General features: G+C 35.8%; 1 protein-coding gene and 1 pseudogene across 1 annotated transcript in view; both read left to right on the forward strand.

The window, feature by feature from the left end:
- The window catches only part of SPATA1 (spermatogenesis associated 1), a 52475-nt gene that overhangs the window by 5085 nt on the left and 22251 nt on the right, over positions 1-25139 (forward strand). The window contains 5 exon segments of the mRNA XM_042997682.1: positions 3944-4117; positions 14738-14844; positions 16286-16403; positions 19253-19306; positions 19401-19629. Coding sequence (XP_042853616.1) covers positions 4016-4117; positions 14738-14844; positions 16286-16403; positions 19253-19306; positions 19401-19629 — 610 coding nt within the window. The 5' untranslated portion in view covers positions 3944-4015.
- LOC102969932 lies at positions 9108-9731 on the forward strand (annotated as a pseudogene).

Consider the following 25139-nt stretch of genomic DNA (forward strand, 5'->3'; position numbering starts at 1 on the left):
TTAAAGTCTATTTTGTCTGATATAAGTATTTCTACCCTAGCTTTTTTTTTCCCACCTCATTTGTGTGAATATCTTTTTCTATCCCTTTACTTTCAGTTTGTGTCTTTAGGTATGAAGTGAGTTTCTTGTAGGCAGCATTTGGAGGGGTTTTTTTTGTTTTTTTGTTTTTTGTTTTTTTTATATGCGTTTTGTCACGCTGTGTCTTACCTGGAGCATTTAGTCCATTTACATTTGAAGTAATTATTGATAGGTATGTACTAACTATAATTTTCTTCATTGTTTTCTGGTTGTTTTTATTGTTCTCTATTCCTTTCTTCTTCTCTTGATCTCTTCCCTTGTGATGACTTTCTTTAATGTTCTCCTTTGTCTTTATATTTGTGTATCTGTTACAGGCTTTTGGTTTGTGGTTATGAAATTCATATACAACATCCTAAGTATATAGCAGTCTATGATAAGTTGATGGCTGCTTAAGCTTGAACACATTTTAGAAGCATGACATTTTTACTCTTTCCCCCTTCACGTTTTATGTATATGATATCACATTTTTCACCTTTTTATTTTGTGACTTCCTTAACTACTTTTTTTTTTTACATATAATTGATTTTACCACTTTTGATGTTTAACCTTCATACTAGCTTTGTAAGTGAATGATTGACTACCTTTACTATATGTTTGCTTTTATTAGTGAAATTATATCCTTTTATAATTTTCTTCTAGTTATGACCTTTTCCACTTAAAGAAGTCCCTTTAACTTTTCTTGTAAGGTTAGTGGTGATGAACTCCTTTAATTTTTGTTTGGGAGACTCTATCTTTCCTTCAATTGTGAATGATAACCTTGCCGGATATAGTATTTTTGGTTGTATTTTTTGTTTCCTTTTAGTGCTTTGAATATATCATGCCACTCCCTCTGGCCTGCAAAGTTTCTGCTGAAAAATCAGGTGATAGATAGCCTTATGGGGTTTTCCTTGTATGTAACTAGTTGTTTTTCTCTTGTTATATTTGAAAGTCTCAAACTTTAGTTTTTGATGTTTTAATTATTAGGGGTTTGATGTGGACCTTTTTGGGTTTATCTTATTTGGGATTCTCTCTCTGCTTCCTGGGCCTACTTCTCTGTTTTCTTACCCAGGTCAAGGAAGTTTTCAGCTATTATTTATTCAAATAAATTTTCTGCCCCTTTCTCTTCTCTTTCTGGGATTACTACACTGCAAATGTTCGTATGTTTGATATTGTCCCAGAATTCTCTTAAGATTTCCTCATTTTTAAGAATTTTGTTCTCTTGTGGCGCCTGGGTGGCTCAGTCAATTAAGCGCCAAATTCGGCTCAGGTCACGATCTTGCGGTTCGTGAGTTCAAGCCCTGCGTGGGCTCTGTGCTGACTTCTCCGAGCCTGGAACTTGCTTCAGATTCTGTAACTCTCTCTGCCCCTCTCCTGCCTGCTCGCTTGCTTGCTCTCTCTTTCTCTCTGCGCCTCCCCCACTTGTACTCTGTCTCTTAAAAATAAACATTAAAAAAAAATTTTTTTTAATTCTTTTCTCTTTTTGCTGTTCAGCTTGGGTACTTTTTGTTACCCTGTCTTCCAGATCACTGAATCTCTTATTGTTTCCCTATATCTGTTATTGTTTTCCTCTAGTGTATTTTTCATTTCAGTTATTCTATTCTTCAACTCTGGTTGGTTCTTTTGAATGTTTTTATCCCTTTCTTGAAACTCACTTGATTTATTCACTCTTTTCTGCAGCCTGGTGGGCATCTTTTTGACCATTCTTTGAACTCTTTATGAAATAGGTTTCTTATCTTCATTTCATTTAGTTCTTTCTGTGGTTTTGTTTTCATTTAAACAAATATTCCTCTCATTGAAACCATATTCCTCTGTCTTCTCATGTTGTTTCATTTTCTGTGTATGTTTCTATGAATTAGTTGAAACAGCAATCTATCCCCGTCTTGAAGGAATGGTGTTGTATAGGAACCATCCATGTGTAGACTGCATGTGCCTGGTGACTTTGGCTGGCTGGCTGGAGCTGGAGTGGGCACAGACTGGGAGTTTTGTAGCATGCTGCATGTAGCATGATGCCTAGAGCTGAAGTAGGCCTGGGCTGGCAGTACCCTGGATTCTCAACACCAGGTCATCAAGTGTCAGAAATTTTTGAGCTTGATTTTTAGTTCTGCTGCTTACTCCAAAATGATTTTTGGAGTAATGCAGAGAAAGTACGATAGGTCATTCTCTTTAAAGTACAGACCAGATCAAAGATGACAGGTGATATATCTACGAGCACTTACTCCCTCTCAAACCCATAATTGACTAATGATAATCTATTTTTGAGAATTCTGAATCTTGAGTTCTCCAAGTTCTAATTTCTAAGGTCTCATCTTTATATGCAATGCCATTTTATTGTCCAGGATTTAGTCTTCAGCATTAATCCAGTCAGAAATGACAAAATGGAGGTATCATTCAAAATATGGCTTCTTTGCTATACCTTTAGAAGGGATAATGTAATGGGGCAGTTTACCTGAGGACAATATTAAAGCAGGTCTTGGTTAATGACTTGAGTTTGCTTAATTAAAAATTTGTTCTGAATGAAAATGTCGTTTTTTTTTAATGTTAATTTATTTTGAGAGAGAATGTGCACATGTGCACAGGCCCGTGCTGTCAGTGCAGAGCCCATCTTGGGTTCCATCTCATGAACCGTGAGATCATGACCTGAGCCAAAATCAAGAGTCAGAAGCTTAACCAACTGAGCCACCCAGGCACCCCAAAAATGACAAGCTTTTAATGCATGCACAGAAATTAACAATCCCAGCCTCCCAGTTTTCACATCAGTAGCAATTTGCATGCCCATGGACTGTAATTCTTATAGGTTATTACAAATAATTTTTATATAATAAAGACATTACCATATATGTATCTGAGTTGTGTTTAGGTTCATTATATAGGCTGATATTAGTACAATGGCAGAAAGAGCCTTTGGGTAGGTATAGAAATGGAAATATCTAAATAGTTAAAAAAAAATACTAATGTAATTAAAATAATGTTTGAGATGGTTAAAATAACAAAACATTTTAAGTTTTAATTATTGTAAGAAATTTGCATAGGAAGTAATATGTGAAACTAACTTGATTTAAAAGATGTTATGTCCCAGGATGTAATTTTTTAATTTTGATACCATTAGAATAATTAGTGGTCTCTGATATGATTTCATAGAGCTGTAATCAATACCAAATAACAGAAATTTTAAATTTTGTTGCACTTACTGTTTTAATATAAATCAAGATTGTACAATGCTTTGAAATCTTGAAAAGGCTTCTGTTCTGGTATTGGTATCACATCGTTTACTTAAGGATCGTCCTACTTTGATAATTCCTGTTTAGAGTGATTCAGCTACCTTACTTTTCAATTTTTATTATATAATTTAAATGTTATTGTGGATTCTTGTAGACTGTTTTAAATCCTCTGAGAACAATACAGGAAACAACACAAACATAGCTTAAAGTACTTAAAAACTGGCATTTTCATCTGGAATAATTATTCATGTTATACTTGAGATATCCAAGCCAAGGAAGAAATGTTTATGGTAAAACAGTTTTCATCATTCTATAGCCATTTGCACAAATTTAGTCTTTATACTTCCAGAAACATATTTCTACTTTATATAAAATACCATATATATTTAACTTTGATTTTCAACCTTGAGAAAATTGTTTAGAATAGTAAAATATGCCCTGGTCACAAGTCTTTTATAATGTAATTTAACAATTTATTTAGTTGTATTGAAGATATATATATATATATGTATACATATATAGATGTGTGTATATATGTATATACACACACACAGACTTACTAGTAATAGGTCTTTTTAAATTATGAGATTGTGTACATTCCTAAGTTTTCATTTTCAGTGTATTTTAAAGCCTTTTGTGTTTTTCTTTTCACTTTTTAAATGAATCAGAGACCAGAATTGAGTGGAATGCTATCTTAAACAAGTCAAAAATCTGTTATAACCTTTACATATACTACTTAAATGAAGAAAGGTAAAACACCCCACAAAATTCCAACTGATAATCACCCTATTCAGACACTGGTGAATATGTCCTTCAGTCCAAGCCGACCTTCTTCATCAGAGGTAAGAAAATCTTGTAAACTAAAATATAAGAAAATATAAGAAAAGCTTGCTTAATATTGTTTTTGAAAAGTTCTGAGAAAGCAAAATATGGATTATATAAAGTATTAGATATTAACTCCACTGTGTATCCCATTGTCTGATTACAATTATTTTATCCCAGTTCTTTTATCTGTAGTTCATTTCCTCTAAGTACTCTGATTTTATTGGGTTCCCAGTGCATTGATCCTATCACCTATTTTTTGTTTTTGTTTGTCTGTTTGTCTTATTCATCACCTTTTGATGCCCTCCACAGTTTAAATACCATAGAACGATCTGGATTACTCTCTTTCTGATACTTTTGACTCCTTGGCCCTCTCTCATTTCATTATACTGCTTGGCAAAACAAAAACCCTGGTTAATCTAATTCTTCACCTATGCTATACCTATGCCTACAATAGAATGTGGCTGGAGAAAAATATACCAACATGAACATTGTTCTCACTTTAAATTCAGGACCATGAATCTCAACTGGAACCTTTTGCTGGTAGGCAGACTGTCTTCCACTCACTCATTTACTTTTCCACTGTTCTAGACAACTATTTCATACCTTCTCAAACCCCCAGTACCTTCTCTCCATTTTCTCTTTAAACCAGCTCCAATCAAGTTTTCACTCCACTACTGCACCAAAATTGCTCTTGTTAAATTCACCTCTACATTACTAAATCTGTTGTTTAATTCTTATCCTGCATATTTTTGGTCTATCTGTGTGCAGCAGTTGACACTGTTGATCACTCATATTTAACATAATTAATTCACTTGGCTTCTAGCATACACATCTTGGTTTTCCTCCTGCTTTCCTTGTTGTTCATTTTCAGTCTTCTTTGCTGGGTTTTCTTCTTCTTCCTGATCACTTAATAGTGGAGAATTTCAGGGGCCAGCTCTTTGTTTCTTCTCCATCTGCACTCATTCCTTGGTGGTCTCATTCTGTATAATAGCTTTAAATACCATCTTTAGGCTAAGGATTCCCAAATTTATATCCTCAATCTAGTCTTCTTTCCCAAACTGCAGATTCATATTTTCAGCTTCCATCCCACATGGATGGCCAATACACATCTTAAAATTAGCATATCTCAGACTGAACTATGGATCTTTTCTCCCTCCCCCAAACATGTTCTCCCCATGACATTCTCCATCTCAGGTGATAGCAAATCCATCCTTTGAGTATCTGTGGCCACATGCCTTAGAGTCATTTTTGTTTGTTTGTTCCTCAAACTTCACTTCCAATGGATTAACTATAGCTTCAAATTATATGAAAATATGACCATTTCCCATCACTTCTGCTAGTACATTGGAATGAGCCACCATCATCTCACACTTTATTCAGATAGCATCATAACAGGTTCCATTTTCTTGACCCTTATAGCCTGTTGTATTAACCCTTTAATAGTTATTGAATATAGTAGACTTTGGAAGTAGAACATTGTATGTGTCCTATTGAAAGGCAAAATGAAATACAGGGCACCATTTATAAAGTATTCTTGCCCCCAGCTGACTAATTTGTGTCAGTTGAAGACTATACACAGTTAACTGTTTACAAGAGGGAAGTCTTTGTTTCAAAAACGCTTGTTGAACAAGGTTGGCTGGGAAGATGGTAGAGTAGGAGGACCCTAAGCCTGCTTCATCCAAGGATACAACTAGATAACACATCATTGTAAATAACCAAGAAAACTACCTAAGAAGGACTGGAAGAACAAACTCTACAACTAAGGTAGGGAAGAGGCCACATCGAAGGAGGTAGGAAGGGCAAAGACAGGGTCTAGGAGCAAAAGGGACTATGGCCATCTTTGGTGGAGAAGGAGAGGTGTAGAGAAAGGCAGAAAACAGACTTTCACACTGGGGCACCTACAAACAGGGAGGATGAATCCCCATAATATTTGCCTTTGAAAATGAGAGGGGCCAAATTTCTTAGTTCTTACAACCAAAGGGACTTAAAGCCTGGAATTTTAAAAAATCAGCATACTCTACTCTGGAAGAGTATGGAGGGCTGTAGAAAGCCCCACCCATAAAGAGCACAACAAACAGTCCATGAAGACACAGGGTAGAACCAGCTGTTTGAGACATATCAGGGGAAGTGGGAGGGTGAGTGATTTGTCATCACAGAGTGTGACCCAGAGACACAGGGATTGCTGAGAGACGCCTCCAGGAAAAGGAGCAGACAGGCACCATTTCCCTTCCCTGTTCCCCCTCCTCTGGAATAAATACTGGCCACCTGTGGGAACCAGGGTGGTACACTCGTTACCTAACTTGCTTGCACTGAGTCTTGCCCCCTCATGCTTTGGCAGATCAGCCCTTCCCAGTCACATCTACCTCAGTCCCCACATTGCACATTCCTCCCCCAGAAGACTGGTGCAAACCCTGCCAACACCAAATCTGCTGACACATACATTTGGCGGGCCTCATTTCTGGGAGCAGGAGGGGCAGATCCCATTTCACAAGCTGACTACTACACACCATGTTAAAATGTATGCCACTCCTGCTGAGGACCACAATAGGCAAAGAGAGCCTCTGCAGACAACTGGACTGAAGGAAATAAGATGCTAGGACTCAACAGCAGAGCACATGCAATGCACGTAGGAAACATTCCCTGAAACACTAGGCCCTGAGGAACGGGACACTGTACTGCAAGGTACTATAGGACCTCTTCTTTTAGAAGACTGTTATTGTTAAGAGCAAGAGAAGTAGATGACTTTCCTAATACAGAGAAATGGACACAGAAAGTCAGACAAATAGAGAGGCAGAGATATCTCCCAAATGAAAGAACAGGACCAAGCCACCAAAAGAGACCAAAGCAAAACAGTTAAAAATAATATGCCTCATAGAGAATGTAATGATCATAAAGATACTTACCAAACTTGAGAAAAGATTGAAGACATCAGTGAGACCCTTAACAAAGAGATTAAAAAAAGAGAGAGACAGATAAAGAACACAGTAAATGAAATTGAAAATATATTTGATGGAATAAATACCAGGCTAGATGAAGCAGAGGAACAAATTAGTGACCTGGAAGACAAGTAATGAAAAGTAACCAAGCTGAGCAAAGGAGAGGAAAGAAAATTATGCAAATTGAGAATAGTGCAAGGGAACTCAGTGACTCCATCAAGCATAATAGTCATAAGGGATCTCAGAAGAAGAAGAAGAGGTTAGGGGGCAGAAAATTTACTTAAAGAAATAATAACTGAAAACTTCCCTATTCTGAAGAGGATAATAGATGTCCAGATCCAGGAGGCACAGAGAGCTCTCCAAATATTCAACCCAAGGAGTTCCACATGAAGACACATAGTAATTAAAATGGCAAAAAGTAGTGATAAAGAAAAAAGTTTTTAAGCAACAAGAGGAAAAAAAAAAAAAAAGACTGTTAAATACAAAGGAAACCCCATAAGGCCATCAGTGAATTTTTCAGCAGAAACTTTGCAGGCCAGAAGGGAGTGGCATGATATATTCAAAGTGGTGAAAGGAAAAATCTACAACCAAGAATATTCTATCCAGCAAGGCTATAATTCAGAATAAAAGGAGAGAGAAAGAGTTTCTCAGACAAAAACTAAAGGAGTTCATGAATACTAAACCAGCCCTACAAGAAATATTAAAGGGGACTCTTTGAGTGGAAAGGGAAGACCATAAGTGAGAGTATGGAAAGTAGAAAGCAGAAAAGCAGTAAAAATAAATATTTCTGTTTTATAATATTGATATCATAAATATCAAAGGACTCATAAAATAAAAAGATGTAAAGTATGATACCATATACCTAAAACGGGGTGAGGGGATAAACAATGGGTTTAGACTTAAACTGACCATCAACTTGATATACACTGCTATATGCAGAAGATGTTATATACAAAACTAATAATAACCACAAATCAAAAACCAGTAATACATATGCAAAGAATAAAGAGGAATCCAGTCTATCACTAAAGAATGCCAACACACTATAAAAGAGAACAAGAGAAGGATCAAAGAAAATCTGTAGAAATAACCATAAAACAAATAACAATGGAAATAAATACATACCTATAAATAATTACTTTGAATATAAATGGACTAAATGCTCTTATCAAAAGACATACGGTGACAGAGTGGATAAATTAACAAGACCCATCAATATGCTGCCTACAAGAGACCCATTTCAGACCAAAAGACACCTGCAGGTTGAAAGGGGATGGAGAAATATTTATCATGAAAATGGATGTCAAAAGTAACCTGGGATAACAATACTTACGTTGGACAAAATAAGACTTTAAAACAACTGTAACAAGACAAGGAAGGACACTATATAATAATATTTATGTACCCAACTTAGCACAGAAATACATAAAACAGTTAATAACAAGCATAAAGGAAATAATTGATGATAATACAATAATAAGGAACTTTAACACCCCACTTAAATCAACAGACAAATCATCCAAATAGAAAATCAACAAAGGTATAGTGGCTTTGAATAACATACTGGACCAGATGGATTTAACATATATTCAGAACATTCTATCCTAAAACAGCAGAGTACACATTCTTTTCAAGTGCACACAGAACACTCTCCAGATAGATCAAATATTAGGTCACAAAAGAAGTCTCAACAAATTTTAAAAAATCAAAGTCCTACTGTGCATCTTTTTTGACCGCAATGCTCTAAAACTAGAAAACCACAGGAAAAAAATCTGTAAAGAGCACAAATACATTGAGGTTAAAATAGCGTGCTGCTAAACAACGAATGGATCAACAAAGAAAGAAGGCAAAAATTACATGGAAACAAATGAAAATTGAAAAGACAATAGTCCAAAATCTTTTCCTCAAGTGTGGTCCTAAGAGGGAAGTTTATAGGAATATGGGTCTACCTCAAGAAGCGAGAAAAATCTCAACCTTACACCTAAACAAGCTAGAAAAAGAACAAAACCCAAACTCCGCAAAAGCAAGGAAATAATAAAGATTAGAGCAGAAATAAATGATTTAGGCAGCCATTGCCACAACCATGATGTTGAAACAAAAGAAGCAGAATTAGCAGCAGCAGCCACCACTGCAGCAGCCTCTGCTGCCAGAGCGGAAAGAGACTGGAGACGAGGAGCATGGAAGTCCCATCGGACCACCCAGCCTTCTGGGCCTTACTCCCATGGCCACTGGAAAGCCTGGTGACTCTAAGTCAGCTCTTCACAGAGGTCTTCCAGGGTCAAGGGGATGAATGATTCAACCACTGCTGAGTCTCCCACCTCCTTCCTGGGGCAGAGGCCCAGTCTGGGGAGGCCTAGGCCCCAGGTGTGGCCCATGTGGTTGTGGTTGGTGGAGGGCCAATATTGAACCTCCTTTTTCCTGGACCAAGCCATGGAGGTCCTTTCAGGGGAGGCTTTCACAAAGAGCAGAGAAATCCTCAAAGGCTCAAAAGTTGGTCTCTTATCAAAAATACCTACCCACCCAAGTGTGGCCCCCAAGTTATGGAAGACAAATTCTACCACCCTGTCTGCTGACATTTTGCCAAAAAGGGCCACTGTCAACATGAGGACCTCTGTGCCTTCTGCCATCCAGGTGTCAATGGACCTCCTCTGTGAGACTATGCCTTCCCATCGAGGCTGAAGGGAGCCCTCTGTAACCTAACAGCCATATATTTCCTTGTGGCCCTGTGATGGCTACTGTGAGGCTGTTCCACCCACTGCCCTCAGACAGTGACACCCACCCCCATCTGTGACCTCCCCATTTGGGGTCCAGAGTTGTGTTTCATCACTGGTGCCCGGTATGTGGTCTTTTGTCTGATTCAGCCTCTAGAGACTTGTCTTCAGGACCCCATCTTTGCTCACTTCAACTGCCTCCTAGATCCTCTTCCCCCTCACTAACTCACTGCTGAACAGGAAACCTCTTTGGTGCAGTTTCTTGTGCATCTGTCCACCCAGCCCCCGGTACTGCCCTCGATTCTTGAGAGCCCTGGAGCAGTTTCATACCATTCCCTTCCAGCTGCTTGAGTCCTTTTTATGTGACAACCCTTACCCCCAAAGTTGTCAGTTGCTCTGTGAAACTCACCAGGTTGACCTGGGGTCAAGTATGGATGACTGGTGCAGTTACTCCCTGAAAGGCCACTCTCCCTGCTTTTGGATTTTGTAGTTTCTGCATCAGTAGCATGATCCCCACTGCTCTGGTCTGACCACAGTGCTTTGTGAAACTGTTCATCCCCTTGTATGTAGCCTCTCTCTGCCCGTGGCTTTGTGACTTCCCAACACTAGACTAAGTTTTTCTGCCACAATGAGTGAGACTTTGTGCCCTCTAGACTTTCCGTACCTCCCAATGTGGGAGAATTGTGAAACTTTGTGCAAGACAGCCTCCCTGGTCTCCCCATTCTGGGGTTGGTTTTTCTGGGTTTGACACAAGCCCATGAGACATCTTCTAAAGCTTCTGAGGGGTTACCCTCTCCTCTCCAGCCCACTTTAGTTAGACTATGTCATTGTGAGGCCACCAGCCCTTTCATCTGAATTCTGTGAATCTCCACCCAGCCTACCTTTGGGTAGAACCTGGACAGTACTGTCACCCTCATCTACCTTTCTTCCCTCCATCCCTGGCACTGGTTGTTTTCTGTGAAAATGGCAGTGTACAGGCTCAGTTTTGAACTGGCCCTGAGGAAATGGATCAGGAATTGTGTGGGCAGGAGGGAAGGATGAGAGCCATTGGAGAACAGAGAATGATTTTTTTTTCTTTTTAACATTTTTTTTTAATATTAGTAATAAAGGCAGTGAACACAAGCAAAAAAAATGATATAGAACAAAAATAAATAGAATAGATCAATGAAACCAGGAGCTTTTTCTTTGAAAAGATCAACAAAATTAATAAACCTCTAACATGACTCATTAAAAAGGAGAGGACCCAAGTCAACAACATCACTAATGAAAAAGGAGAAATAGCAACCAACACCATAGAAGTACAAACAATTGTAACAGAATATTATGGAAACCTGTACACCCAACAAATTGGATAAATTAAATTAATAAATTTCTAAAAACATATAACCTACCAAAACTAAAGCAGGAAAAAATAGAAAATTTGACCAGACCAATTACCAGCAATGAAAGCAAATCAATAATCAAAAAACTCCCAAAAAAACAAAGTCCAGGACTAGATGGCTTCACCAGCAAATTCTACCAAACATTTAAACAGTTAATACCTATTCTTCTCAAACTATTCCAAAAAATACAAGAAGGAATACTTCCAAATTCATTCTATGAAGCCAGTATTACCTTGATATCAAAAGGAAATAGATACCAGAAAAAAAGAACTGTAGGCCAATATATCTCATGAATATAGATGCAAAAATCCTCAACAAAATGTTAGCAAACCAAATCCAACAATACATTAAAAAAAAATCATACACCATAATCAAGTGGGATTTATTCCTGACATGAAAGGGTGATTCAATATTCACAAAACAGTAAACATGATACATCAATAAGAGAAAGGATAAAAACCATATCATTTCAATAGATGCAAAAAAAAAAAAAATCTGAAAAAGTACAAGATCCATTCATGACAAAAACTGTCTGCAAAGTGGGTCTAGAGGGAACATACTTCAACATAATGAAGACCTTGTATGAAAAACCCATAGCCAACATCGTACTCAATGGTGAAAAACTGAGAGCGTTTCCCCTAAGGTCAGGAACAAGATAAGGATATCCACTCTTATCACTTCTATTCAACATAGTACTGGAAGTCCTAGCCACAATAATTAGACAACATAAATAAAAGGCATCCAAATTGGTAAGGAAGAAGCATAATTTTCACTATTTGCAAATGACATATATAGAAAACCCTAAAGACTCCGTCAAAAAAAAAACTACTAGAAGTCCTAAATGAATTCAAGCAAAGTCACAGGATACAAAATAAATGTATAGAAATCTGTTCCATTCCTACACACTAATAATGAAGCAGCAGAAAGTGAAATTAAGAAAACAATCCCATATACAACTGTACCAAAAACACTCAGATATCTAGGAATAAACTTAAGCAAAGAGGTGAAAGACCTGTACTGTGAGAATCACAAAACACTGATAAAAGAAATTCAGGAAGACACAAAGACATCCCGTGCTCATGGATTAGAAGAGCAAATATTGTTAAAATGTCTAAACTACCCAAAGCAATCTACAGGTTTAATGCAGTCCCCATAAAAATACAAATAGCAATTTTTTTATAGGCCCCTTTCAAATTGTTTTTTTTTTATGTTTTTTTATTTTGACAGTGCGTGCGAGCGAGCAGGAGGGAGGGGCAAATAGAGGAGAGAGGATCCCAAGCAGTCTCTGCACCACCAGCCTGCACCACCTCCCAAGCAGGCTCTGCAGAGCCCAACACAGGGTTCAAACTCACAGATTGTGAGATCATGACCTGAGCCAAAACCAAGAGTCGGATGCACAATCAACTGAGGCACCTAGGTGCCCCACCCACAGCATTTTTCACAGAACTAGGACAAACAATCCTAAAATTTGTATGGAACCACAAAAGACCTCAAATAGCCAAAGCAATCTTGAGAAACAAAAACAAAACTGGAGGAATCACAATTCCAGATTTCAAGTCATAAAGAAGTAGCAATTAAAACAGTATAGTACTGACATAAAAATAGACACATAGATCAGTGGAATAGAACAGGAAAGCCAGAAGTCCATTATTATATGGTTAATCTTCAACAAAGAAGAAATGAATATTCAATGGGAAAAAAAATTCTTCAACAAATGGTGTTGGGAGAACTGGACAGCCACATGCAAAAGAATGAAACTGGACCACTTTCTTTCACCACATAAAAAATAAACTCAAAATGGATTAAAGGCCTAAATGTGAGACCTGACCTGAAACCATAAAAATCCTAGAAGAGAACCTAGGCAGTAATTTCTCTGACATTGGCCATAGCAATATTTTTCTAGATATGCCTCCTCAGGCAAGGGAAACAAAAATGAACTATTGGGACTACCATCAAAATAAAAGCTTCTGCACAGTGAAGGAAACAATTCAACAAAACTAAAAGGCAACCTATGGAATGGGAAAAGATATTTGCAGATGACATCTGGTAAAGGGTTAATATCCAAAATATATAAAGAACTGATATGACTCGATAGCCCCCAAACAAATGATCTAATAAAAAATGGGCAGAAGACATCCAGATGGTCACCAGAGGCATGAAAAGATGCTCAACATCACTCATCATCAGGGATATACAAGTCAAAACTGCAATGAGGTATTACCTGATGCCTGTCAGAATGGCTAAAATCGAAAACACAAGAAACAGCAAGTGTTGGAGAGGTGGAGAAGGAAACTTCTTGCAGTGCTAGTGGGAATGTAAATAGGTGCAGTCACTGTGCAGAACATTATGAAGATTCCTCAAAAAATTAAAAATAGAATTATCCTTCAATCCAGTATTGTTTTGTTTTGTTTTGTTTTGTTTTGTTTTGTTGTGGTAATCTAAATATTCATCTAAGTGGATGTTTTGTTTTGTTTCTGTTGTGGTAATCTAAATATTCATCTAAGTGGAAGGATTCTAATTGAGGTTTAACAAAACATTAATAGAAAAGAAAATGGTATTGGGGCACCTGGGTGGCTCAATCGATTGGGTGTCTGACTTTGGCTTAGGTCATGAACTCGTGGTTGATGAGTTCCAGCCCCATGTCGGGCTCTGTGCTGACAGCTTGGAGCCTGGGGCCTGCTTCAGATTCTTTGTCTCCCTCTCTCTTTGCCCTTCCCCTGCTTGTGCTCTGTTTCTCTCAAAAATAAATAAACATTAAAAATAACTTTTTAATGTTTAAAAAAAAAGAAAATAGTATTTATTAATTTTTTAAAGTTTATTTACTTTATTTGGAGAGAGAGCACGAGAAAGGGGCAGAGAGAGAGAGAGAGAGAGGGAGAGGGAGAGAATCCTAAGCACGCCCTGCACTGTTAATGCGGAGCCAGATGTGGGGCTCAAACCCAGGAACCCATGACATCATGACCTGAGTCCAAACCAAGAGTCGGATGCTTAATCCACTGTGCCACCCAGGTGCCCCAAGAAAATGGTATTAAAAGTACAGATAAGCTAAGCTGGCAGACATGCCCTACATAAGAACAACCATTTCTTCCCCCATCTCTGTCAGGAATAGGTTCTTCCTAGAATTCTGGGAAACAAAAATATTTCCCAGACCACAGTTGAGAATTGCACAGTTGCAGTTGCTGAGAACTAGCAATCATCACAACAATGTTAGGGAGACAATATGTAAAGTGTAAGGATTCCACAAGATCACTATAACAGAACTGAGTAGGTGGGGATCAAGGGAGAGGGAAAGGTTGGTAATCAGAAAACTGATCTTGGTGGTCTGCGACTCTTACTTCAAGCCACAGAAAGAACACTGTATGTCAGGGATGTTATGGTACCTTAAGACCACATCTATGACATTGTTTCTAGGGAGAAGATGTGCTGTAAGTGCCAAGTAGCCAACTTAAAATTTTGGCTCTTCATTTTCTTTTTTGTGTTTGTTCAGAAAGATACATGTATTCCATGTTTATTTCAATTATGATTATTAACTTTAAAATTCTAGAGGACATAAGTTGATTTTTTCCATTTTAAAAATATTTTAACTGATGTCTTCTCAATTTATTCAGTTGGTGGAGCTTCATGTTTTCTATGTCCCTGAAGGATCATGGAACTATAAGCTAAATACCATTTCAATAGAAGTTGTTAACAAATTCATTTCAGCTGGATTTATAAGGCAAGTATTTTGTGGTCATGTTATGATGTGCCTGAAAAAGCAATCTCTTTTTTTTTTTTTCTGCAGAGAAAAATGGGTTTTTGGTTTTTTTTTTGTTTTTTTGGGGGGTTTTTTTTTTTTTGGAAATTTAGGTTATAAGTGAAAAATTCTGGTCCATGTTATGGATCCAGTTTCTAACTTAATACTATCAATAAATAATGTTATATAACGGTTAATAAGTACTGGAGGAACAGATGTCACTTAACCATAATACTGCCACCCAGAAAAGGTATAACTGGTATATTACTGTGGTTACACACAAAAAGAATATAGAGAGAAATTATCTGAAATTAGAAACGTGTTGAAAAGCTGTGAATAGTGGTTAAACCAGTGTATCCACAATGACTTTTTCAAAAAGAAACAGAATATAAGTATATGTGTGTGTACATTTATATGTATGTGTATTTTCACATTCACAGAAGCATACATGATATTATTCCTTATCTTCCCCATCACTTCAAGCATACCAGTCTCTTTTCTGTTCTGGAACACATCAGACATGGACCTCAGGACACTTGTACTTGCTGTTCTCTTAATCTAGAATGCTCTTTCAGCCCTTATGTATCCTATCTCACTCATCTTCAGGTCTTTACTCCAATATTACTTTTTTGTTTAGATCTCTGATCACTATATTTTAAATTGTAGCTATGCTTCCTTCTCTGCTTTACTTTTCTCCATAGTACTTAGCAATGTCTTATAATTTATGTTTTTCTTATTTTGTTAATTTTTTCTTTCCCATCATTAGATTGTAAAGTCTGTAAGGGCAGAGATTTTTGTCTCTCTTGTTGATTGCCGTATTCCCATTCCTTAGAACAATGTCTGACACGTACTGGGTGCTCAGTAAATACTTGTTGGTTGAATGAATTAGTTATATAATGTTTCCCATAAGATCCTAGAATAACAAGAACTCAAAAAAATAGCATAAATGATGGCTTTAAATTTTAGATTTTGAGTGATGAAGTATCCCTAAATGAGCAAAAGTGTAGAGTCTGACAACATTTGATCATCAAGGAAATTTTTCAGCACCAGCTAATCTTGTCAAACTTCCAAAATAATTATCTGTGGGTAAATCATTCTTTAATATATGTGTAAAAAATATGTAAGTTCCATAACAAAGATTTTTAAAAAATAATACCATTTAGATGTGGATGAGAAAAATAGGCAAGCATTTTCCTTTCAGTACAGAAAGGGCTTTTATAAACAGTATTTATTTGTATAATCATTTTTTTAAAATTTCCTGAAGGTTTACAAAGTGCCAGGCAATATAAAACCACAATATATTAAGTCATATATGATATATTAAATTAGTATTCATTTTTGAGATAGCTGACTAATGTTATCAAATGTGTAGTATAGCTGAAACCTATTTCATTTTACATTACAAAGCAATGTCATATTTCAGAGTATCTCCTCACCTTACTTTACAAGCCCTGAGAGAGCGTCTCGGTGAGTTCCTTGGTGAAGATGCTGTTGCAGAAAAATTTTTATTTCTGAAATGCATTGGAAATAATCTAGCTGTGGTAAGTTTTCTTATTTTTTCTTTTTGATTAAAGAAAGCATACCTTAAGAAATTATGTTTCTTAAATGCTTATCAACTCAGCTTCTTAACATAAGTAATATCAATCATAATGAAATGACAGTATAACTAAATACATAGATCATTAAGAAAAGATGGGTTGTGGGGCACCTGTGTGGCTCAGTTGGTTGAGCAACCAACTAGGGCTAAGGTGATGATCTTAAGGTTCCTGAGTTCCTGAGTTCAGAATGAGCCCTGCGTCTGGCTCACTGCTGTCAGCTCAGAGCCCTTTTTGGAACCTCTGTTCCCTCTCTCTCTACCCCTTCCCCACTCGTTTTCTCTCTCTCTCTCTCTCTCAAAAATAAACATTAAAAAAAAAGATGGGTCTTATTAGCATATTATTGGACACTAAAATGATGGGGATATTTTCAGGTGTGCGTTTCCTTGGGAAGAAAAGGAAGACAAAGTTAAAATGTGATTGTATAAGTAATATGTATTTTTAAATTTAAATGATAGGTTTAAAAACATTTTAAAAAAGTACTTGTATTCTGGACAGAAATGGATCCTCATTGTTTGGGCCACAGCTAGCTTCATTTGGTGTGAAATGATAGGACTCCAGCATATGTACATATATTTTGGGGGGTTTCAGCTATTATCTGTTGAACAATCCTATTTGTAGTTTTTGTGATTTAATGGCAGGCTTTTCTCAGTTTCTCCAGCTGAAATTCTTAATTCTTAAGCCATTGGATCTCAAAAGTTTCTGGTTTCTCATATCAACATGAGGTTTCTTTCTTTAATCAAGACTTTCCATGTTTAAACAAAAAGTCAGTATATTCCTATTCCACTCTGGTTAACATATTATGTCATTATTATGTATTCATGTGATTATTTATTTAACATCTGATTCTGCCATTAGACTATAGCTTCCTGTGAGCAGGGACTTTATTTTATTCACTATTGTATTTATACAGTGCCTAGCAAGGTGTTTAGCTCTTAAAGACATCTAAATGTTTATTGGACAAATAATGAATGATAAGGGAAAAAAAAGAAACATTTCCCTCCAAGTAGTACTATTAAGGAATTTTCTATGTGGAATTCTCAGGATCAGCAGCTAGATTTGAAGTTTTTGTCACTTGAGTTCTATTCAGTATGGTAGATTCTTAATTTACTCATTAAGTTTTTCTCAAAGAAGACTAAGAACAGTTCTCATAACTTTTTATTCTTTTTCATGATATCTAAAATTACACAATATCAATCACAGAATCCTAGGTTGGAAGGTAATTTAAGTGAACTTCCAAAATTCTTCTAATATTTTACTGTTTTCAACAAATATTTATTGATGTTTTTCTATAAACAAAATGAGAAAAAAGAATTGGATATGGATCCTTCCCTTAAAGAGTATTCAGTGTAGTGGTGAAGAGAAATTAAATTAGCATATTTTGTATATTCAGAAGAAAAAGGGATTACTTCCAGCAGGAGAAGAGGGGAGATGGAGAACTTTGACAAAGAAGAGATATATTCAGTTTGGAGTTTGTAAGATAAATACTTGATCTTGCAAAGATGTTGGGTGGGGAAAGCTTTCTGAGAAGAGAAAATAGAATGAGGAGCAAAGTGGAAAAAGCAGGCAGCTAAGAAAGAGTGGAGTTTTTCTTTTTTTTTAGTTGGAACATGGTGTGAAAAGAAATAGTAGAGAACAAATTGTAAAGTCATTTGTTGAAGTTCTTCAATGCCAGATTAATGAGTTTTGTTTGTTTCTGAAGCGTTGGAGTTTTTGATCAAATGTGACATGATGAGAGCCTTAAGAGACTAGAGGCAGGGTTTATAACTAGGAGACTTGCCGTGGTTAGGCCAGAGATATGGAGGGCCTAAGGAATAAGCTGCTTCTTAGATTTCATCTACTGCTATTTTTCTCCTTGATTTTCCATTTTAACCACAAAAATCTTTGTGTGGTCCTCAAATATAGCAAACTTTGTTCTGATTTATGTTCTTTGAACTTGCCTGGAAATTACTTCCCCTTGATTTTCAAATAGCTTGCTTCATCTTTTCATAATTCAAGTCTCAAGCTCAAGTATTATCTTTTCCAAAGGGCCTTCTCTGACCACCTACTTTTTAGATATTCTTACTCTTAAATTACTCTGTATTCCATCACTCTTTTGTTTTCATAAATCACATATCACTGTTCTAAATCTTGTTTCTTTAACATCTGTTCTCATAAGTAGAATAGAAGCTACATGAAAGCAAGAACTCTGCATTGTTTACTGTTGTATCTCCTACCATAGAGAATACTGCCTGACCCATAGTATGCCCTCAATATTTGTTGAATGAATGAATGGATGGATGGATGAATAACAGATGAACTCCATGGGTTATATATTTAGGAAATAAAGTATACAGCTTTGGACTCTGAAGCCAGATTTCCTGATTTTGAGTCCCAACTTGGAAACTTCCTGGTTATAACATCATGGACAAGTTATTTAACTTCTCTTTGCCTCACTCTTGTTGTCTGTGAACTAAAACGTGTGCCCATCACATGGAACTGTGGAGATTAACTGAGCTATTACATGTAGGGCACTTAGAATAGTGCTTAGCATATAGTGAGTCCATGCGAGTGATAGCCATAGTCATTATGACTAAATGACATGGAATTTCTTTTATGTTTTGTACAGTAAATAGAAATAGGATTATATTCTACATTTTCTAGACTCTAACCTCAGTTATCAGCTTTTAAGTTTGATTTGTATGTCACAGATGTGTGCCTTCTGCAAAAAAAAAAAAAAAAAAAAAAAAAGTTGGACTAAAAATAATTGAAAACATACAAAAGCTTTATTTTTTTCCTCATTTATTTGTTTCTAGGTGAAGGCAAAGCAAGAATCAGAACTGAAACTCAAGTCATTTGTTCCTCCATACGTATGTAATGTGACATTTTGAACTTATGCTAATTTTTTAACTTAACTGTTTTTTAAATTACAAGCTAATTTTTTAAATTTCCTATGTGTTTTAGGCTCTTCAGCCAGAATTATATTTGCTTCCTATAATGGATCACTTAGGAAATATTTATTCAGCATCAACAGTTTCTTTAGATGAGCGGCAGACTAATACCGGTGTTGCTGAGGCTGATGGAATAATCCACAGACCAGTTAGTGTAACTTTAGTGAAGGAAGAACCTGGAACAGATCCCAGTTTTTTAGTAAACACTTTGAAAGAGCTTCTTAACAAGAATCGAGAAGAAGGTGATTTCAACTGGAATGGGAAAAACAAAGAGGTTATTATAGTACATTTTAGTAGTCAGGTCGGTGAGCAAATTCTGGGCAAATCTAGCCTTACAAATGTGGCAGTATAAAAGGAAAGCTACAAGTCCATTGGGGGATTTTTAAAAATAGTTTCACCAAGTGAGAGAAAAAAACGCAATTTAAGTACTATGTTAAAAATCAAGTCAAAATACTTATAGCACATAAATAAACTCCACTACCTTATCTTTTATAATAGTTTCAGATAGTTAAGGCTGAAGGAGAAAGGAAGTGATTACTGCATAGAACCCTGGTATTATTACTATAAGTGAGAAGGATCTTAGCCACGAAAATAGTATCAAACAGAAGCAAAACAATTTTAATGCTGGGCGACATTTGTATTTCAAAGAATTGTAAATTTTTATCTCATTACTTTCATCAATTTACTGATAATTCAGTTCTTAAAAAGTGATAGATAATTAAACAAATATATAAAGGTGGAACTATTGTCTAAGAACCTCCTGAAAAAAATAATGCCTATGGGAAATAAACTGTGATGGAAAAGCAGATATATTAAATATTTATAACTGAAATGACCCCCCACCCCCCAGTTAATGGCAACATCCATTACAGCTGCAAAATATAGACGTTCTTAACCACTAACATTTTTCTCCATCTTCAATTATAACCATTCTTATATTCTAAGTTTATGCTATATCCAATGACAACTCAAACTTAACACCTTCTTTAATCATAGGTCCATTTAGTATTTACTCTTCTGATGTGTTTTACTATTTCTGATGAGAAATGTGGATGAGATCCACCTACTTTATTATTTGATGTCAGCAAGATGCTCAGTAAGAATCTTTACTTCCTTCTTGATCGAGTCTTCTTACTACAGTGTTAAATATTGCTTTCCAGTCATAATATCACTTAAAAGGTTAAAGGGAAAAAATACCTGGGAAAAAAATTCAGAGTGGAATCCCAGTATTCCTGAAAAGTACAAGGTCAAGTGATTGATGAAGTAGGCAATTGCCCCACATAAAGCTGTGAGTAGTGTCATATTTCATATCCTGGGCTACTGGCCAGATTCTTGAATTATGATATTTGCACAAAACCCAAAACAATCTTTGGTGAGAATATTTAACCCTTGAATTTTGTGAAAGTGTAGTTTTTAAATGGTATTAATATCTTGGTGCTTCACTTCAAAAAGTTTAATTATACTTTATAAGAGGCCAGCATATGCTCATTTTAAAAAGTTCTAGATATAACAGTAACTATAAAGAAGATAACAATAATTTCACCATCCAGAGATGGCTTCTGTTAGTGTTCTGGCATATATTCTTTCAGTTATTTTTTTTTTCAGTTCTTGTATATAATAAATATTTTTTGGCTTTTAAAAATGAGGGCACATATGAACCCTTAAAGCCTCTTCTTGTATTTTAGAATATGTCATAAACATTTCATATCAATAAATATAGATCTACATCATTATAGAATTCCTTGTGGTATAATTTATGTATCCAACCCTGTGTTAGTGTTTTTGCTATTATGAATACTGCTGCGAGCAACATTTTTTTAAGTACTTCGTGCATTTGTCCTGTTATTTTTTAGAAGTTTAATGGCTGTTTCTAAGGCTGTATTTTTTGTTGTTCTTTTTCTTACAAGCACTTTCCAACCTTGTGTGTCTTTCTCTGTCACATCTTATTTCTTCCCCGATAACCTATTACTTTGATTTTTTGAGATAATTGTTTTCTTGCTTTTATTTATAGTTTTACCAACTGAATATGTATTTATTTTTTTAAAAAATTGTCTTCATTTACTCATTTTTGAGAAACAGAGACAGAGTGTGAGTGGAGGAGGGGCAGAGAGAGAGAGGGAGATACAGATCTGAAGCAGGCTCCAGGCTCTGAGCTTTCAACACAGAGCCCAACATGGGGCTCGAACTCACAGACTGAAAGATTATGAGCTGAGCTGAAGTAGGACGCTTAACCAACTGAGACACCCAGGCGCCCCTAAATATGTATTTCTTAACAATAGTTTAGTTTTGAATGTTTTTAATTTAATTTAGATGGACTCATATTAAAAGTATTTTATTTTTGACTTGTTTCTTTTGCTCAGCATTGTAAGATTCAGTCATGTTTCACATATAATACTATTTTTTTCATTGTTGTGTAATATTCCATTATAAGACTATACCATAATTTATTTGTTCTGATGATAGACATTTGGTTTATTGCCAGTTTAGGGATATTACAAATATGTACATTCTTCTACATGACTCTTAAATGTATAGGTCCATGAGGAGCTCAGAGAATGTAACTAGCGTTGGCATTGTTTGCACATATTCAGCTTTACAAATAATGCCCATGTGTTTTCCAGAGTGGTTGTACCCATTGGCAATGTCTGAAAGTTCCTATTGAACCATAACTTGTCATCCTATCAGATATTTTCGGTCTCCTGTTTCTCTGCTTTAAGTTGTAGATAATTTCTGCAGATTTTTCTTCCAAATCTATTTTACTGATTCTCTCTTTAGTTGTGTCTTATCTGCTATTAAATCCTTACACTGAATTTTTAATTCCAAATATTTTACTTTTCTTTTCTAATGGTTCCCTTTGGTTGAGCATGTTTTCATATGTTTATGGCCATTTGGATTTGCCTTTATTCAAATGTTTTGCCCATTTTCTTTCTTTTAAATATAGCTCCATTTTATATACATATATGTTTTTTCCACCATATGTGTGCGTGCATGTGTGTGTGTGTGTGTGTGTGTGTTTGTATGTTTGTATATAATTCATTCTAGATTTTAGTTTGTGGCTTCTTTTTATTCTCTTTATGATTCTTTTGATGAAAGGAATTCTTAAATTTTGTCAACATGCTCTAAAATTACAAAGAAATGTGTTGACATCAACTCTTCATCAGTTTTGCTTTACATATTTGAAGCTGTTATTAGATGAGTGACATTTAGGATTATTATGTCTTCTTGATAAACTGACCCCAATGTAATTATACAATGTTTCTCTTTACTTCTGGTAATAGTTTTTATTTTAAAGGTTAATTGCTCTAATATTAATATAATTATTCTAGCTTTTATTTTTTATTTACTTTGAGAGAGAAAAAGCATGTGCATGTGATTGAGGGAGGGGCAGAGAGAGAGGAAAAAAGAGAATCCCAAGCAGACTCTGTACTGATGGGGTGATCCCATGAACTGTGAAAACATGACCTGAGCCAAGATCAAGAGTCAGAGGCTTAACTGAGCCACCCAGGCACCCCTCTAGCTTTTGTTTGATTGGTGTTTGCATGGTATATCTTTCTCCATTGTTTTATCTGTTACTGAATATCCAAAGTGGGTTTCTTATAGACAGCATGTATTTAGATCTTACTTTTTAGTCCAATTTGGCAATCTATATCTTTTACTAGGGGTATTTAGACCATTTACATTCATTGTAATTATTATTGACGTGGTTTGTCTTAAATCTACCATCTTGCTATTTATTTTCTATTTGTCTCATTTCTTCCATCTTCTATTTTTCCATTTTCTTGCCTCTTTCTTGATTGAGAAGTTTTTTGTGATTCAATTTTATCTCCACTGTTGTCTCATTAGTTAGAGACTAACTACTAGACTAACAACTAGTGTTGTCTCATAAAGTTTTCTAAAACTTTTAGAAAACTTTTAGGTGCATCTGGGTGGCTCAGTTTAACTGTCTGACTTAAGCTCAGATCATGATCTCGTGGTTCATGGGTTCAAGCCCCGTGTTGGGCTTTGTGCTGACAGCTCAGAGCCTGGAGCCTGCTTTGGATTCTGTGTGTGTGTCTCTCTCTCTGTCCCTCCCCAGCTCATGCTCTATCTCTCTCTCAAAAATAAACATTAAAAATTTTTTTTAAAAAAAGAAAACTTTTAGTGGTTGCTATAAGGTAGAGGTCATCAAACATCTATATTTATACTTATTTTTTTAAGATTTAAACTTTTTAATCTCTATTAATATATATTAATATTATAATATCAATATGGAGCTCAAACTCAAAATCCCAAGATCAAGAGTTGCATGCTCCACTGATTAAGCCAACCAGGCACCCCTATTTTATTTTATTTTAAGCCATGCCTTATGGATTGTTTTTTATAAACTTTTATTGGAACACAGCCATACCATTTTGTTTACATATTTTCAGTGACTGTTTTTATACTACAATGACAGATGTGAGGAGATGTGACAAAGACTCAGTGGTCCATAAGCCTGAAAAATGTATTATATGGCCTTTTAAGGAAAAGTTTACTACTCTTGCTCTAAACTATATACAGTGAGCCTTTAAATTTGAAGTTTCCTTTCAAATTGTATACAACTTCATATATAATTTAAGAACCTTACAGCAGTATTACTTCTGTTTTCTCCCCCAATTCCTTTGTGCTGTTGTCATATATTTTACTTCTGTATATAACTCCACAATACATTTTTACCATTTTTATTTTACACTGTTATCTTTTAAAGAATTTTAAAGTAAGGGAAAATGATTTTTTATATTTAGGAGAGAGTTTCTTCCCCCTCCCCCAACCCAGTGGGAGTAAACCAATGCTTTGTTTACTACAGTAAACAGGATCAGTGCATGATCCTGGGGCCAAGATAATCCTTACAGCTTTTGCTTCTACCCTTCCTTCAGGCTTTGCCTAGGACTGGTGATGAGGTTTTCCACTCCTTCCTCCGTGGTAAGATTTTTCAAAGCTAATATTGTTGAAAGGAGAGTCACTTACTCTTCCTCCAAAGCAGATGGCTTTTGCCTCTGTTCCTCCTTGAGAACCAATACATTTTTTCCTGGATCCTGAGAAGGAAGAGCTTCCAGTTCCTCCCCAATTGGCTTAAGGCTTTTGCTTTGTGTGAAAGAAGAGTACTGAGAAGGATGGAATGTCATACTTTTTTGCCACTGATGGCTCTCCTGCCAGGTCTCCTGCCCTGCCCCTAGTCTTTCATGTGAGCGTATGATACAGGTACCTGGAAGGGAATTTGCTATTAAGTATTGACTTCCCTTTGTGTCTGAAGATCCCAGAGATTCCAAACTATCCTCGTAGCCCACACTGGCCTTTAGAATTACTTAAAAATTTAGCTGTTTTCTTATTTCTTTTAATAGCAGTTACCACTTCCTCCTGTGCTCTGCCAAAGATGAAACCATTTTCTCCTAGGAGAGAATTGGAATTCAATTCCCCACAACCATAATTCTCTGATGAATTCAAGAAAAGTTATTATTTTATTGATTATTTACCTTTTCTTCTTGTTCCAGTGGGAGCATTGTTTCATCTTTCTATAATCCTGAGCACAAATGGAACTGCAGTTCTTACATTTTAATATAGTCAAGTTTATTGATATTTTCATTTATGGATAGTGTTATTTATGTCTTTTTTTTTAATCTCTTTTCTACCCTGAGGCCATGTATTGTCTTTCAAACATGTCTTGGTTTGCTTTTCCAATTCAGTTTATTAATCTACCTGGAACAAATTTTTATGTGTGATGTGAATAAAGTTC

The sequence above is a fragment of the Panthera tigris genome, chromosome C1 (genome assembly GCF_018350195.1).
Source record: "Panthera tigris isolate Pti1 chromosome C1, P.tigris_Pti1_mat1.1, whole genome shotgun sequence".
Taxonomy (NCBI): domain Eukaryota; kingdom Metazoa; phylum Chordata; class Mammalia; order Carnivora; family Felidae; genus Panthera; species Panthera tigris.